General features: G+C 37.0%; 1 protein-coding gene across 8 annotated transcripts; it reads right to left on the bottom strand.

Moving 5' to 3' along the window:
• Nucleotides 1–7,667: 7,667 nt before the first annotated feature.
• Nucleotides 7,668–14,248, bottom strand: LOC149679395 (uncharacterized). Of its 8 annotated transcripts, none has more exons than XM_089835056.1 (9): nt 14,172–14,218; nt 14,029–14,094; nt 13,022–13,237; nt 12,880–12,967; nt 11,882–11,963; nt 11,708–11,812; nt 11,286–11,417; nt 10,365–11,199; nt 7,668–8,469 (listed from the first exon to the last, which is right to left on the bottom strand). In XM_089835056.1, the coding sequence occupies exons 5-9, from the start codon at nt 11,918–11,920 to the stop codon at nt 8,108–8,110; spliced, it is 1,473 nt and encodes a 490-aa protein (XP_089691182.1). In that variant the 5' UTR covers nt 11,921–11,963; nt 12,880–12,967; nt 13,022–13,237; nt 14,029–14,094; nt 14,172–14,218; the 3' UTR covers nt 7,668–8,107. The 8 variants fall into 8 exon arrangements, 7 of the variants coding, with proteins under 7 accessions (XP_089691182.1, XP_089691183.1, XP_089691181.1 ...); XM_089835057.1 differs by having other exon boundaries at nt 12,880–12,961; XM_089835055.1 differs by having other exon boundaries at nt 12,880–12,941.
• Nucleotides 14,249–15,116: the final 868 nt, after the last annotated feature.

The raw sequence follows: 15,116 nt of genomic DNA, 5'->3' as shown, positions 1-15,116 counted from the left end.
TAATTATTAACCCTCATTGCAGCATCGTGTAAATTCATCGAAACTTAAAACCGATCATTTAAGTCTACGTATCTCAAATTATTTGTGTTTGCTTATTAGGAACGCATGGAACAAAACGATACCTTGTTTACTAAGTTGTATGGAAAATTGAAACCATTCCCATCTCGAACATTAGACAGAGACTTTATCTGCGGCAAACACGCTATTATTCACGACAACGACTATTTGATATACTTAATTCAATTACGAAGGCTTTCAAAGTGTTCTTGTTACTTGGGGACTGAGACATACTTCCCATCGTTCTACTCTATGCTGTTTTACAAACAAACCCCTCGAGTCGTTTTGGAACACGCCAATTACATGTAAGTTCATCAATTAATACCATGCAGTATTCATTAAAATCCTTCAAAAAAAAAACATTATTTATGCGTAGCCTCCGAAATGAACGAGGCCCATGCATGTCAAATTTAAATGGGGAAATATCCAGTTTGTTAAGGAAAATATTTTCAACATATATGTGTACGAGATGGCGCTTATATTACCGTTGTGACAGGGGTCTTCCTTAAATTATCGTTGATATTTTAGGGTCAGTCATAAAAATTTTTTGATAGAGAAAAGTTTCATCCTAAAATTAACGTAAATGTTTTGCTTTGGTCCCATTGAACCGAATTCCCATTCGACAGAAGGGGTTTTTTTTGGGGTCCCATTCGACCGAACGTAGCCAAAGGTGCGATTTTATTTATAATATAGTCCCATTAGACCGAAATTCTATTCAACTGGAAGAAGACCTAGTGTGTGGTTTTGCATTGTCCATCCAATTTTGAAGAAGTATGCGGAATTTAACAAAAGATACCAAAATGCAATAAATAATTATCATGAAGAAAACAAAAACCCCATGAAAAGCAAAGAAGACATCGCTAAAGGTCTTCTTGAAACAATTGCTGTCAACCTAACACTTCCTGAAAACTAAAAATTACATGTTAACATCATTTATTTTCGTTGAAATAAATATGAGTTGAAACTATATTATTGAACTTACTTTAAGTACGTTTTACCTACGGTTAACCTAACCTAACCTAACCTAAATTAACCTAACCTAACCTAACCTAACCTAACCTAACCTAACCTAACCTACCCGTAACCAAAATATTAAAATTTTAATTTAAAACTTAAAGACATTGATGGAACTACCATTAAGACTGTACTTCATTTTAAGCACAATTTGTTTATTAATTCTATTTATATCTTGCCTTGAAAGGAATGAAAATGAGCGTTTTAATTAGTATCACGAAATATTTACTTTTAATATTATTAACATACCTTTCGGAAATTCGAACCAACAACCTATAGCTTCGCAGTCCAACACCGTATCCACTTCACCACCGAATCGCTGACGGCTACAGTGTTTCAAGTTATATTGATGTATTTTTTAGGGGCATATTCGGACGATTGGAATTTCGGTCCATCGGGAATATAGCCATTGGGCTGGAAATCTAAAATCATTGCGGGATATTCGGTCGAATGGGATTTCGGTCCATTGGGAATTCGGTTAAAAGGAACGATACCAATGTGCTTGGGGCTATTCATTTTTTATTGAATCTTTCGGTTAGATTGTATTGATGACAACAAAATAAATTTTTTCAATTAAAATAATTCAGTAAGAGTAATAAAAACGTATACTTACAATCCGCGACCTTGGCCCAAATACTTAAGCAGTCGACAGGGTCACGGAGTTGAACTTTGTTTATTTTACGGTAATATAAGCGCCCCCAAGCGTAAACCACGGCGAACTAAATTGATTAATGAAAATATTCTCGCTTCGCTACACGCATGGGCCTAGTTATGTCACGTACTAACATATTGTTTTGCAGAATTTTGAGATTCTTTGAAACCAGTCAACAAATGAGGAATAAGATCTTTACTAAATATCATACTAATAAGCTCTTGACGGAACGAAATAATCAACCGACGGTTTCTAAAATGATTTATAAAACGCTTAAACCCGTTTTCGAAATTTATATTTTTGGACAATCTATGGCGATTTTAGCGTTTTTTGTTGAAGTCTTTTCAAGATATAACTTCAGACGTTTTTTCGAGTTTTAATCCGTGAAACTTCATTGGCCTCATCGTGAGTTTTAACAGAAAACACTTTCACGACCAAATTTTTAAAAATTTCAGATCCATTGAATGAAAAAAAAATCAATCTCAATTGAAAATAATTTTTCTTTAAATGGACATTATTGACAAAAACCAATTATTTTTTATTCTGATTCCTTATGTTGAAATGTGCCTTCTTGAATTTTTAATGATTTTTTGAAGATATAATTATATTTTAAAACCATAATTGAAATTTTATATCCAAAACATGAATGGCGTGTTGTATATCCGTTTGTCTAGTTATTAGTCTTTGGAATGGGAAGATCTGTGTTCTGTGTGACTTCAAAGATTGAAAAAATGAAAAAAAAACTCCAGCAGGGACACAATGGGCCTTTCCGAAAACATTTCTGAGCCCGGGACATCTTGTTTTAAAGGTCCCGTACACGCGCATATCAACCAGATGTACATCACTGATACGCCAATGAGCGCACGTCTGGTGCTGGATTATTTGGATATAGTTAGGATTAGAACTTTTTTTAAACTGTTATAAACTTATCTGTAGAAAATATTTACACAATATTTTACGAAATTAAGTAGGGCTGCTAAATATTCCGGTTCCGTAATGCCATTATTCTGGTTCCGGGATTCGCGATTGCGAAAATATCTCCTAAACAAACTACCATTGTGGATTTTCCCCAAATGTGCCACTTATTGTTATTATCCGCTTATGCTAGAAGTATATATATGTGTAGTAGGGATTGCTACGATGTACTTTAATTATGGGCTTGACCATCTTGTTTCTATGTAAATTGGGGAAAGGAAATCTACCCAATAAGCGGAACGAAGTAATGGTCTTTGGCCTTCGATGATGACCTAAGGCAACGACAAACTTTGTATGTACACTACTACGCTTGTGGCATAATTCAACAATTAATTGTCATTATATTGTATCATACTTTTCAACGTTTTAACTTCTACCAAGGTTAAAACTAATATTAACTTACAGCATTCAATTAAACTTGTAATCTTGTGTCACTAATAAGAAATCATAACACTGTATAATATATATTATACAGGGTGTTTCTGATAAGTCTGCCATAAATCAAGGGGCGTGTTCTTTGGGTCAAACTGAGTGGAAAGTGTCAAAGAACATGGGGTGTACAAGAATTTGCAACGAAGATATGGCCCCCCAAACATTGGCCCCTAAAACAAGAAAATATTCGAAAATGTAGACTAAAACAAATTCAGCCTTATCAACTTGTTTAGAAATAATGAGACAATTTCAATAGTTTCCCTCTAACATCGTTATTGAACTTTCACCTGGCAGAAGTGTATTAAATGAGTAGAAGTATGCCTACTCTAGTAAAGTAAATTCAAAGTATCATGGTACCTTTCGGTTGGTATTACTTTTATTCTTAACAAGTTAACATGGACGTTACAGGTATTGTTCAAAATGTCCACCTCCGGCGTTAAGACAAACATGAACCCGTCTTTCGAAAGATTCTTGGACATGTTGGAAGATTCCTGGCATGTTCCTGATTGTTTGACAACCTTCAATAATTCGTCTTCGCAAGTCTTCCTCATCACGGACTTCATTCTTGTACACGATGTCTTTGAGATGACCCCAAAGATAGAAATCGCACGGATTTAAATCCGGAGATCTGGCTGGCCACGCAACTGGTCCTCCACGCCCAATCCACCTCAAATTAAACGTAGCATTAAGATGTTCTCTAACTGCACGGCTGAAATGTGGGGGTGCCCCGTCGTGCGTAAACCACATGTCACGAAGTAATGCTAACGGTATGTCCTCGAGTAGTTCAGGTAAAGTGTCTCTTAAGAACGTGAGATATGCTTCACCATTTAGTCTGGGTGGAAGAAAATGCGGACCTAGTAAATGATTACCGACAATGCCGCACCATACGTTTAAAGAAAATTGCTGTTGGTGACTTCTAACACTAGTTGCGTGTGGGTTTAATTGGCGCCATTCGTGGTGGTTGTGATAGTTCAGAATTCCATCCCGGGAAAAATGTGCCTCGTCGGTTACTAAAAGGACCCGTGGAAATTGATTGTCCTCTACTCTGGCCAAAAACCACTCGCAAAAGTCGATGCGTCTTGGATAATCTGCCGGGTTAAGAGCTTGCACCTTTTGAATATGATACGGGTGAAACTGATGTCCGCGGAGAATTCGCCAGACCAAAACGTGATTAACATGTAATTGTCGTCCAACTTGTCTGGTACTTGTCGAGGGGTCCTCATCGAACATGGCAAGGACGTCTTCCTCGATTTCCTCCATGTCTTCTGGAATGTCTCGCTCTCGAACGTTGTTGGGTTGTACTTGTCCGATGTCCCTCAAGCGCCTGTCAACAGCCTCGAACGTACGACGATTTGGTATGCGTCGTTGCGGAAATTGTTCCTGGTACTAGTGGTCAAGTACACCACTGACCCCCTCCGATTTAATTTTTAAACGGGTCCAGGCAATTTTTAAACTGGTCCTGGCAATTTTTAAACTGGTCATTCACTCTATGCCACCGCCATATTTCCCACGCTGCTTGGGACCAGTGAACCCCCTAGTGTCCGAAATAATAACCTGGTTTCTGGACTGGCCCCACCTTTGTTCTTAATTAATAAACTGGTCCTGAGGACCAGTAACCCTCCCTTCTTGAATTTTAAAACTAGTCCAAGCAATTAATAAACTGGTTTTGAACCAGAGGAAGTGTGCTGAAGACTGCTGTCACTGCTGTGTAGTGAACTGTGGTTCTCTGGAAGTATCATGTCGAGAAAATATCGGAGATTCTGCCAGACTTGGACCGCAAAAACTACTATAACAATTTTCAAAAGCAAACTTAATATTTTTGTAAAAGTAGGTATTTTGCGATGAAATCAATTCATATGTCTTCACTCACAAATTACTCGTTCTAATAAAAAAATAATTACAATACAGAGCTAATTAAAATACAGGTTTTTGCGCAGAAAAACAAAAACCTTAAATCTCCGCCCCCCCCCCCACGGTGAATTACCCTGAAATTTAGTATAAAGATACTAATAGGTGTTTCTTGAAATCCTAGAAGGTCAAATTTTACTGTTTTTATTTTAGTTCAGTTCAGTTCGGTTTGGTTTGGTTTGTCTGGGTTTCCCATCGTGGTTAGGTCCCTCCGGGAAACTGGATTCCTTCCCTTGTAAACGACTTTAGCCCAAAGTTAAGTTCTTGTCTTTCACCGGTTTAAATAATAATTTAGCTCGCCAAGAAAGGTTTTTACGAACACTTGAACTGTTTGGGTAGATAAATTTCTTATAATAAAAATATCTCCGGGCCTTAGCGTGCCCTGAGCAGTAATTTTAAATTTCTTGCAGACGACATAACAAATAAACGAATTTTTAAAGTGACGTTTTGGCTGCGTTCAGTGAGATAAACCAATCTTATGTATTATACTGAATCGAAATCTTTGGTACCTTTCACTGAACGTATTTATTGTGACGTCGACAAAAACAGTAAACCCGTTCCGAAACAAGCTGGTATGTGCCCAGACAAATTGGATAAACACCTCGTTAATTGCAACTCTTTCGTTCTAATTGAAATGAATTAAAAACATGTTTTTTAAGGTAGAAAAAAGCTTTCATTGTTTAGTTCATATACAGAATCATCAAATTGCAAACTTAACCCAATAAATGTATGATAAATAAACTTGACAATATGAACAAACAGTAAAATTCTGCCATTAAACCTCTATACGTGATAAACCTAATAAATACTGAAAACCATTGCCGCCTCTATTGTATAAGGCCGGAGCGGGCGGCTCCCGAGGTAGGGAACATTCGCGGGGGGGATGAAACCTCACTTCTCCGATAGACGGAGCTCGTTTGGAAAGAATTTAAAAAATTAAATGGCGCGTAAATTCAAAGTCTTGTAATGGTTCCTTTGCAAGAATGACGAATTATATAAGTTTTTGGCTTATCTTCTCTAGGAATTAGAAAACTAAATATAAACAGAGTAGTTTTAAAAGATTTTATTTTGTTTTATAAAAGTAACAAGAATTTTTATTTTTATTTATAAAGTGACAATTTTTATTTTGATTTATAACAGTGACAATTTTTATTTTGTTTTATAAGAGTAACAATTTTTATTTTTATTTATAAGAGTGACAATTTTTATTTTGTTTTATAAGAGTACATTTTAAACTTTGATTACTTTTCTGGATAAAGGTTTTGAATTTAATTTCTTAAAAGCTCCGTATTGGTCAGTAATATCTTTAGCATAATTATTTAAAAGAGGTCTTAAAAACTTTTCTAACAATACCTTTGCAAATTTTATATTGCCACAGTTGCACTGTAATGGTTGACAGAAATAAGGCAATAAAATATCCATGTAACTCTCTAGAACATGGCTTCGTGGGAATAAATGTAAAGACAACTCAACAAATTCAACGACACTAGCTAATAAAGCAATCAACAGTCTCGTGGGATATTTAAGCCCTCCTCGATCCTCTGCACTTACAAGCGCGTGTTGTGGTGAATTAGATGCTGCAGTAATAACTTTATTGACGCAATCCCAGCACTCGGAATTTTCTTCAGCAATCCGAACAATGTATCCTCCGATCATGGCGGTTGAAATTGATATCATTTTATTGTTACTACCGTGTTGTCAGTAACAGTTAGCTTCCCCATTCTCATTAATATCATTTTTATAGAATTTGTCAAGACAATAACTGCAGTTCTCCTCGACCTTCGTTGGTTATAACTGGCCTTGAAATTGATCGGAACCTTTAATGCCTACATTATCACAAAGTCTCTTCCTTCCCTTCTGATGGCAATCTGGTGCGGCGCATTTCACCATTTTGTAGTTATTTTTCAAATACTAATTACTCCTTTGAATTACATCCTAACATTGAATTAAAACTAAATTACTAAATTTTAAGCCTTGGTTAAATGTGAATAATAGCTACCCTAACCCGAAGCAAGACAAGGTTACCAAATAATTAGGTTATAATCTATATTGCCCAATTCCATACATTGATTTTACAATCACACAAGTTTTAAACATTTAAATTAATCTTACCATTTAATGAATTGAGGAACGGTAACCGGTAACGAACCGACTTCGCACACTCCTTGTACTGACGTCCCCAGAGACCCAACAAGCTAACCGGCCCTGCCGTTGAACGGTTGAAGCCGCGCGAAAAGCCTCAGGTTTAAAAATTATGACGTCACATTTTTGTCTAAACAAGCGCCTCACGCGACAGAAAGCGGCGAACTAAAATGTTAGATTTTGAGAGGGGGAATATCGCCCGCTTCGGCCTTATACAATAGAGGCGGCAATGTGAAAACACAACAAGCCTGATTTCAACGGTAAAGTCAGGGTTAGCGACAATTTTCCTGTCTCTGTTGAAACCATCCAGTACATGAGCTGATGACAAAGTTAAAGTAATTAAAGACGCAAATGACGATCCAGGACATTTAGCAAGAACTACATCAAAACCTGAAGAAACTTCCTACAATTTATGTGCTAATGAAAGCTCCGAGGGGACTGATAACGGAAATGGAAATCGCTCGAAAGAAAACACCTCAAACGTTTGGAAACAAGTTTGGAACAATTCGAAAAACGTATCCAAAAATTATTATGGCTTATTTTTGCATCGTCTATGTGAATTTTATTACATTTAATATAAAATTAGTTATGAAAATGGCGGTGTTACAATTGGGTATTGTGCCCCAAGAGTCTTGTCTCTGAAAATGAGCGGCGCTTCCGTTAATACAATTTCTAATGGAGAAATTTAATGGATTCAATGTTACATACACAGTGTCGGCCCATTCATTACACAAAACGATGAAATATGGTTATTGTCCTACACATTTAAAATGTAAATCCATCTATTCATTCATGTGACTTTTACGTTTATGTACTATCAAATGACACTTCTGTCTGCATATACATAGTCCCACCGATCACACTTGAGGCGTTTTTCACCATTGTATCATCAAAATACTCAAACGATTACTAGCATATTCGCACTAATTAAATTCTGAGGGGTTTTTCACCACTGTGAATAAATTGATGTCTGATCAAATTATTCTTCCACGTACTTGCATAGTCACACCGATCACATTTGAAGGGTATTTCACCACTGTGAATAAGTTCATGTCTGATCAATGAAATCTTCTGCGTACTTACATAGTCACACCGATCACATTTGAAGGGTTTTTCACCACTGTGAATGCGTTGGTGTTTGATCAAATTATTCTTCCACGCACATGCATAGTCACACCGATCACATTTGAAGGGCTTTTCTTCGTTACCCTTCTTTTTCTGACGGTGTGGACCACTTTTATATTGATCAGAATATTTGGTCCGAGTTGAACGTTTCTTCCTGAATTTCCCTACAGAAATTTATTAATGAAATATAAAAACGACACATACATCATTTACAATACATTAACATTCAATCGCACACGAAAACTCATTGTTTTTTAAAGTATGAGTCAGTAAACGACCTTATAAACAAGTTGGGAAACCAAAATAGACCTCTACGAGTCGAGACGTTGTTCTTAATTAAATATAATTTATATTGATTATTTTTATCGTCAGTAATTTAGCTTATTATTAGTTTAGTCATTCTAAGAAACGTAATTCCTAAAATCATTTTAAACATAGCTATTGTTGACGTTTGAATTCAAGCGTATGCCTCTTTAACAATTTTTTGAAATTTAGGGTATATAAGGCGATTGATTCAAAATAAATAATAAGAAAACCCGCAAGTGCGTGAACATTTGGTGGAAGCCCTGCCATTAGGAGGCTAGACATTTCTCGTAGGTGATCGCCGCGTACATCTTTACCCTAACAACGATAATGGAACTGTGAACGAGTTCCGGATATAGCATATACGTTTGCTCCAATTTGTAAACTGCGAACGCGGTGACATACGTCCAGTGTAATACCTCTCCGTGAAGACTTCGTCAAACGGAGAGGTAAAAAGGGGATGAACATAAATTGAATTGCAAGAGAAACCTTGGCTGGAAAGGACGTATTTTCAAATTCAACGGATGTTCGGAGAATCAAATGCTAGCTGATGCTGCGTGCAGACAAGCTACCATTTTCTTTCGTTCTGTCACCCACTCTCTGTTGTCACATCTAGTTTTCACTTTGTTTCTCTGCCTAGCAAAAGGCACCCTGAGTGCAACTCGATCTTCTTCTTCTACTTCTGATAGAACGTTGTCTTCGTAAAACTCACCGAATAATTTCCCGAGCCAGATTATTTAACTCAAAGCGAGATAAATGTAGAAGGGCAGCTCTTTACTCTCAGATTAAAACTCATGCAAGAGGGGTTACTCGAAACGAAACCCTGTCGATATCTAGTTCGACAACTTCTGACAGAATACCATTTTTTGTGATTTTCAAGACCGAGAGAGATGTCCATCGACAACTGCCTTTCGAAGCTTACAGAATAGGCACCCTGGTGTTGTTAAGTAAAAGTCGTACCTGATTGATACTCAATGCCACGGCCTAACCGTCCCGCATAAATGTTGCAGGGACGTTAAAGAAATTGGTTTTAATCCGCGGACATCTTGAAAAATGGCGGCTAGAAATGTGAAGTTTCTTAGTGTAATTTGTAAATGCATTGACTTTCATCAAATTAATTTCTTGCGTGCTTCCAAAGGAACACTAATCTCATTTTAGGGGTTTTTCTGGTTCGCGTTTTAATGGGACGCTATAAATTTCATCCTTACTAAGTTTGATACTGAATTAATTTAGCCTGGATGAAGAAAAACATTTCACGGTAGAATTAACGATGTACTCATCACATAAAGTTTGCAAAAAAGGGCATTAAATACGCAGAATTGTGTAGACGCACTTGAAAAGAACAGAATGCCAAGTTGTACGAAGAAGCAATGTCGAAGAAAACTAAGGGCTTTGATCACGTGAATCGGCGTACGCTTCAATAATATAAGCAGTATAACTACACAAAGTGCGCCACAATATGGCGTCATGCCACTGTTATTAAGTATTTACAACCGCAACGATTGAAAATAAGCATCGCTTAGGGGCTTTCGACCCAAGATTAGTTTTCATCTAAGTTTAAAGCGGGATTAGGGAGGCCGTGTCTCCATCATTCGCGTTTTTCGGAGGGTGATAAAAAAAATACATTCGGATTGTATTACGAGCAGTTAAAAGAAATACGCGACTAGACTTTATCCCGATTAGGCGGAAATAGTTGCTTAGAAATATGATAGCTCAATTTTGGTACTCAAGACTATCAAAGAAAGAAATGACTTACCTGCAACTTCCGAACGAGGCGATGAGGTTTTACCCTCTGGAATCTTTGGAGCGACATCTTCAAATGTCTCCGAGTTGGACACCGAACTATTATGTTGAACTGCAATTGGAACTTCGGGCAAATCGCTTTCCATAGAGACGGGGGTCAATTCTGATAGTTCAATTGGGTTACGTTCTACTTCAGGAACATGCACTGGCACACTCAATGAGCTCGGATCGACAAACAGTTCCACACTTTGATTCTGTCTATCACTTTTCTTTGCATCTGTCACGGCGATTTCGGATTGGTTTTCATCAAGATCGTTTTCTACGTCTAATTCTAGTGAATCGCTTTCGAAATTTGTGTCAAGAGAACGAAATTTCTGCGTTGGAGTTGTATTATCCTCAGTGTCCCCCTCTGTCGAGACACTTTGCGATTTAAGAAGGAAGTCGTTACTGTTCATATTGTTCTCAAGAGGTTCTCGTGGAGAATCACTCTCCGTGTTCGTGTCAGGAGTCAATTCGAATTGGTTTTCGACCTTAATTTTAGGTGAAGGCGCACTGTCACTGTATTTCGGTTTCGGGACACACGGATTCGTATTTCGCGTTATAAACCCCATATTTTCAGATTTTTTTGAGGTAATTTCAATTTCTGTGTTCGTATTGTAAAACTCTGCAATACATTGAGGTTCAAAAACAAGTGATTTTTGAATAATATCTTCTTTATGCAGTATGCCTTGGACACTGTGCATCACAATAGGAAGGGGTAACTCCTGGACATTAATTTCCATATCATTTTCAACGAGTTCAGTTTTCACGTATTCATTATTATCTAATTGATGTATTCCACTTTTCTCCTATTTTTTAAACAATTAACAATAACTCCGATTCTTAAAATAATTCCTTTTTCCAATCGACTATGAAAGTGAAGGATGTTGCATACCATCAGATCTTTGATTCTCCATTCCAAGTCTTTAATGACCCTATTGAGTCTTTCAATTTCGTCTATTTGCTTATTTATCGTTAATGTTGTTTTCACTCTCTCTTTTGCCATTTTTGAAATTAAAATATTACGCTAAACAAAATGAGATTCCATTACAAAACAATCTTCGGACTTTCTTTGGCTGAACATATTTTTAAGGGGCGAGCAAGAAAAAGGGGAAACAATGACACACAAGAAGGGGGATCAGTAACAAAGGTCCTCTTTGGGTTTCTTGGTTAATAACGACGGACATTTTACCAATCCCCTTAGTTGCCTTTAATTAAGAGACAACAGATTCGACAACTTATACTGCGCATAGAAAATTGGCTATGATCCCAAAAGGGTCTAATATTTTTGTGCTCCCCCTATGCTTTGAAAAATACCTCGGCTTCCAGTTCCCTAATTCGATCATCTCTAGCTTTTACTTCATTGATTAGATCATCTTTGCTCAAGTGATCATAGTTACAATCTTCTTCGCAGTCCATTCCCTAAAAACGAAGTTTCAATAACTTCCAGATTGCCTAAAACAAGGAATATTGCAATAATTTCTCAAATACCTCTTTAATCGCCACCCTTTGAAGATTTACTAAACTCATTTCGGAATTTTGTAAAGAGAGTTTGTGAGATTGTAAATCTTCCCTAAAATGAAATAATTTTTCAAACTGAGGGTTTATCAAAAAAGAACAAATAACAAGAAATGTTAAAAAAGCTAAGAAAAAATGGCAAAGTTTAACTAGTTCAAAAAATTGTTTTAATTAACGCTGCAATTTTGTTCAAGAGCTATCTCAGAAACCTTAGTGTGACGTCACCCACGCTATTGCCCATAAAATCTAAGCAGTACCAAGTCAATCGTGTATTCGTGTGACGTTTTACCTAGGTACTAACTAACAACTAAGATAGCTCTATTCCTCAACCCCATTTTATGAATAGTCCTTGTTAAGACTTAAAGACGCCGTCTTTGATACTTTTTTAGTAAGATAGTGGTAAAAATAGTAGTTTTCTGCCTTGCCTCGAACACAGAGCAAAATAAAAAAAATACCGATGATGGAGAGCTATTTCAGTGGGGGAAAAATTTCGTCTGCTACGAAAATTGGGCCTGCCTTTGAGTGTAGGGCGGACATTTTGTGAGGTTTTCTCTATGGGCAAATAGCATTGGTGACGTAGCCATTACCCCCTCTGAAATAGCTCTATACTATCAGAAGGGAATAAATGAGAAGGATCACACTTTATATCTCCATAATGCTTTACACTCGTAACAACAGTCTTACTAACCACAAATCAACTACCCTTCACTGATTCGCTATCTAACTTCTGTCTTAGCGGTGACGTCTCGGTTAACGAATAAACAGTAGTTTTGTTTACAACTTTACATTGAAGGAGATAAAAATGGCCGAATTTCTTGTTGATAAACGAAATCAAGCTGTGCAATTGATTTAGATACACGGGAATTGAGAACATACCAAAATCAGATAATTTGAAAGTATTAAATAGATGAAAACTAATTATTCTGTAATTAATATTAAAAAATAAAAATGATTTTCAATAAAATACATACTTGAGGTTATAATTACACAAGAACGAAACATCGACAGCCCTAAGCCTTTGGAGAATGAAAATCTAGCAGACAAATAGGCCGCCTGATACTGTGAAGAACTTAGAGAACTATTTTTGCAGTAAATTGGTTAAAAGCTGCGTACTTGCGCAAAGTTTTCGCGGTTTTCTTGAGGTTGGCCGGACTCTCGTTACCAAAGCAGGCTCTAATGTCTCCCTTCTCTCTTATTCCCTTCTGATACTATGGATAGATACTCATGAGGCATAATAGGGACTTGGCAATTCGGGCTTAACTCCGCCCCAAGCGGCCCCAGCGCCATTATGGTTTTTTTCCAGAATGAAAGCTATATAAGCCCTTCCTCCTAGTGGAAGATAGCGTGACGTTGCATGACGTAGTACTGCCAAGTCCCTATTCGGGATATGCAATATTCAACTACGAGGGTATAGATCCTAAATCTCACATGCAGAACTAAATCTCACTATAGCGAGGACATCTTACAAAGTTACACGAGTGGCTAAATGTGCGCCTCTTAGTCTTTTGGGGGTAGAATGAAACTAAATTAACACTATTGTTTAAAAGGCGGCAATAAACAAGCTAATTAGCAATAATTTGAAAAAAGTAGCAATATTTAGGCGTTAAAACATATCCACTTTAGTAATATATTGGAAAAGGAGGGAATTTATTCTATAGGTTAAGGTTTAGATCCGTTACATGCCTTGTTGACATCCAAGTTGCAATATATTCATCACCAGAAGTATATAATACTTCACTTCGAGAGAAGTGTACCACAAAGCGGGGTAAGTGTAACGTCACTCTTCCCAACATAGGAACATTTAGAGCAAGGTTACTAAAACGAATCACATGCGCGATAAATAGTTCCCTCATCATTACTCTATTAGCGTTTAAATATTTGGCAAGACGCGCTTGTGCATTTTTGTCCCACGTCAAGACGAGGTTTGTGGGATGATTGCTGGGGATTTAGTGTCAAACAATTATAGAATTCACCTTACGGTGCGATGCCCATTTGTAGTTTGATGAGTGGGAAAGCAAACTAAAAGGGTGAGCCTGGGAAGAATGACGTTACATAACTAAAGCATTAAGAGGATACAGAGTGTCATCCTTCTTCTATTATCCCCTTCTGTCATCACTTACCAACTTAAACGTTCGACCATAACAAGACATTATTTAACAAAATCCATCACTCTTTGTACAGTTTTCCTGTTAACATTTTAATAACAATAAAAAAATGGCCATAAACAAAGACTTAACTGTCACTAATGTACATTATCACTTACCAGTCAGGGGCCGGCTGATGCTGATATGAAGTTAGGAACACTTTTCCGAGAAACACTATTTAACCCTAAATTAATTTTGACCAATTTTTATTGAATTACCCCGAATTCTAAAATAGTAGAAATCCTCCTGCGTCGTCTGCTAAAACATTCTAACGACTTTCGGCTTTGGCTTTTCGGGGTAAAATAGTGAGTTTCGGGCTTTCGGCAGAACATTTTGTGGGGTAAAATTTAAAAATGCGAAAACTCCCAATAAACGTCGCAATTAAATTAGGTTACTTAAATCCGTTTCTGAAACTAAATAAAGCTAACTAAACTACCCTCTTTGCCTACAACTTAAATTTAGTTACAAAAACCCTGAAATTAAACTAAAAAAGGCATTTTTTAAGTGGGAACAAGAACGAATTCAGGTCCAGGATACCATAAGAACGTGGAATGGTAACATTGTCCCTGGTACCATGAAGTCATACTTCTTTCGAAATCCGTTACCGCCTACGTTATAGATAACGCCTTAAAATCCGTTTTTAGCGCCATCGGTGGGTTATAAATCAATTAAAGTGGCTAATATGATCTCATTCAGCTTCTCTGGCCTTAAGCCCTGGCGTTATACGGCAAAGTTTCGGAAATCCGTTGTACTGACTTTGTCCCAGATAAATCAGGCTCTCTAATAGAAAAATCTAGATTCTTTATAACCACTCTTTTTAAATATGTCAGTTCATCATTAACGATTTTAACAGTTTTGTTCTTGACACCGATACCAACACTCCTAGACCTAGGAGACTCCATTTTCCATATTCCCAAAAATATAGGCTCCTCCCTCATATTATGAATAGTATGACTTCATGGCGCCAGCAATTACCTTGTTTCAACGTTCTTATGGTATCCTGAATTCGTTCTTGGTGGGAAAACAAACTGCATGATGGAAATCAGAAAATGATCAAAGATGTC

This window comes from Phalangium opilio, unplaced genomic scaffold, assembly GCF_054372755.1.
Source record: "Phalangium opilio isolate 3A_F unplaced genomic scaffold, DU_Popi_V2 ptg000041l_1, whole genome shotgun sequence".
Lineage (NCBI taxonomy): Eukaryota > Metazoa > Arthropoda > Arachnida > Opiliones > Phalangiidae > Phalangium > Phalangium opilio.
Note: the sequence above shows the minus strand (reverse complement) of the source record. Positions and strands in the feature narration are given on the sequence as shown.

Excerpts from the sequence above, each read along its gene's own strand:
- LOC149679395 (XM_089835052.1), bottom strand. The coding sequence starts at position 14,048 with ATGGTCGAACGTTTAAGTTG. Across the intron at positions 11,964-14,028 it reads ATGGTCGAACGTTTAAGTTG|GGAAGATTTACAATCTCACA; the intron begins GTAAGTGATGAC and ends ATTTCATTTTAG. Across the intron at positions 8,470-10,364 it reads GCCTCGTTCGGAAGTTGCAG|GGAAATTCAGGAAGAAACGT; the intron begins GTAAGTCATTTC and ends AAATTTCTGTAG.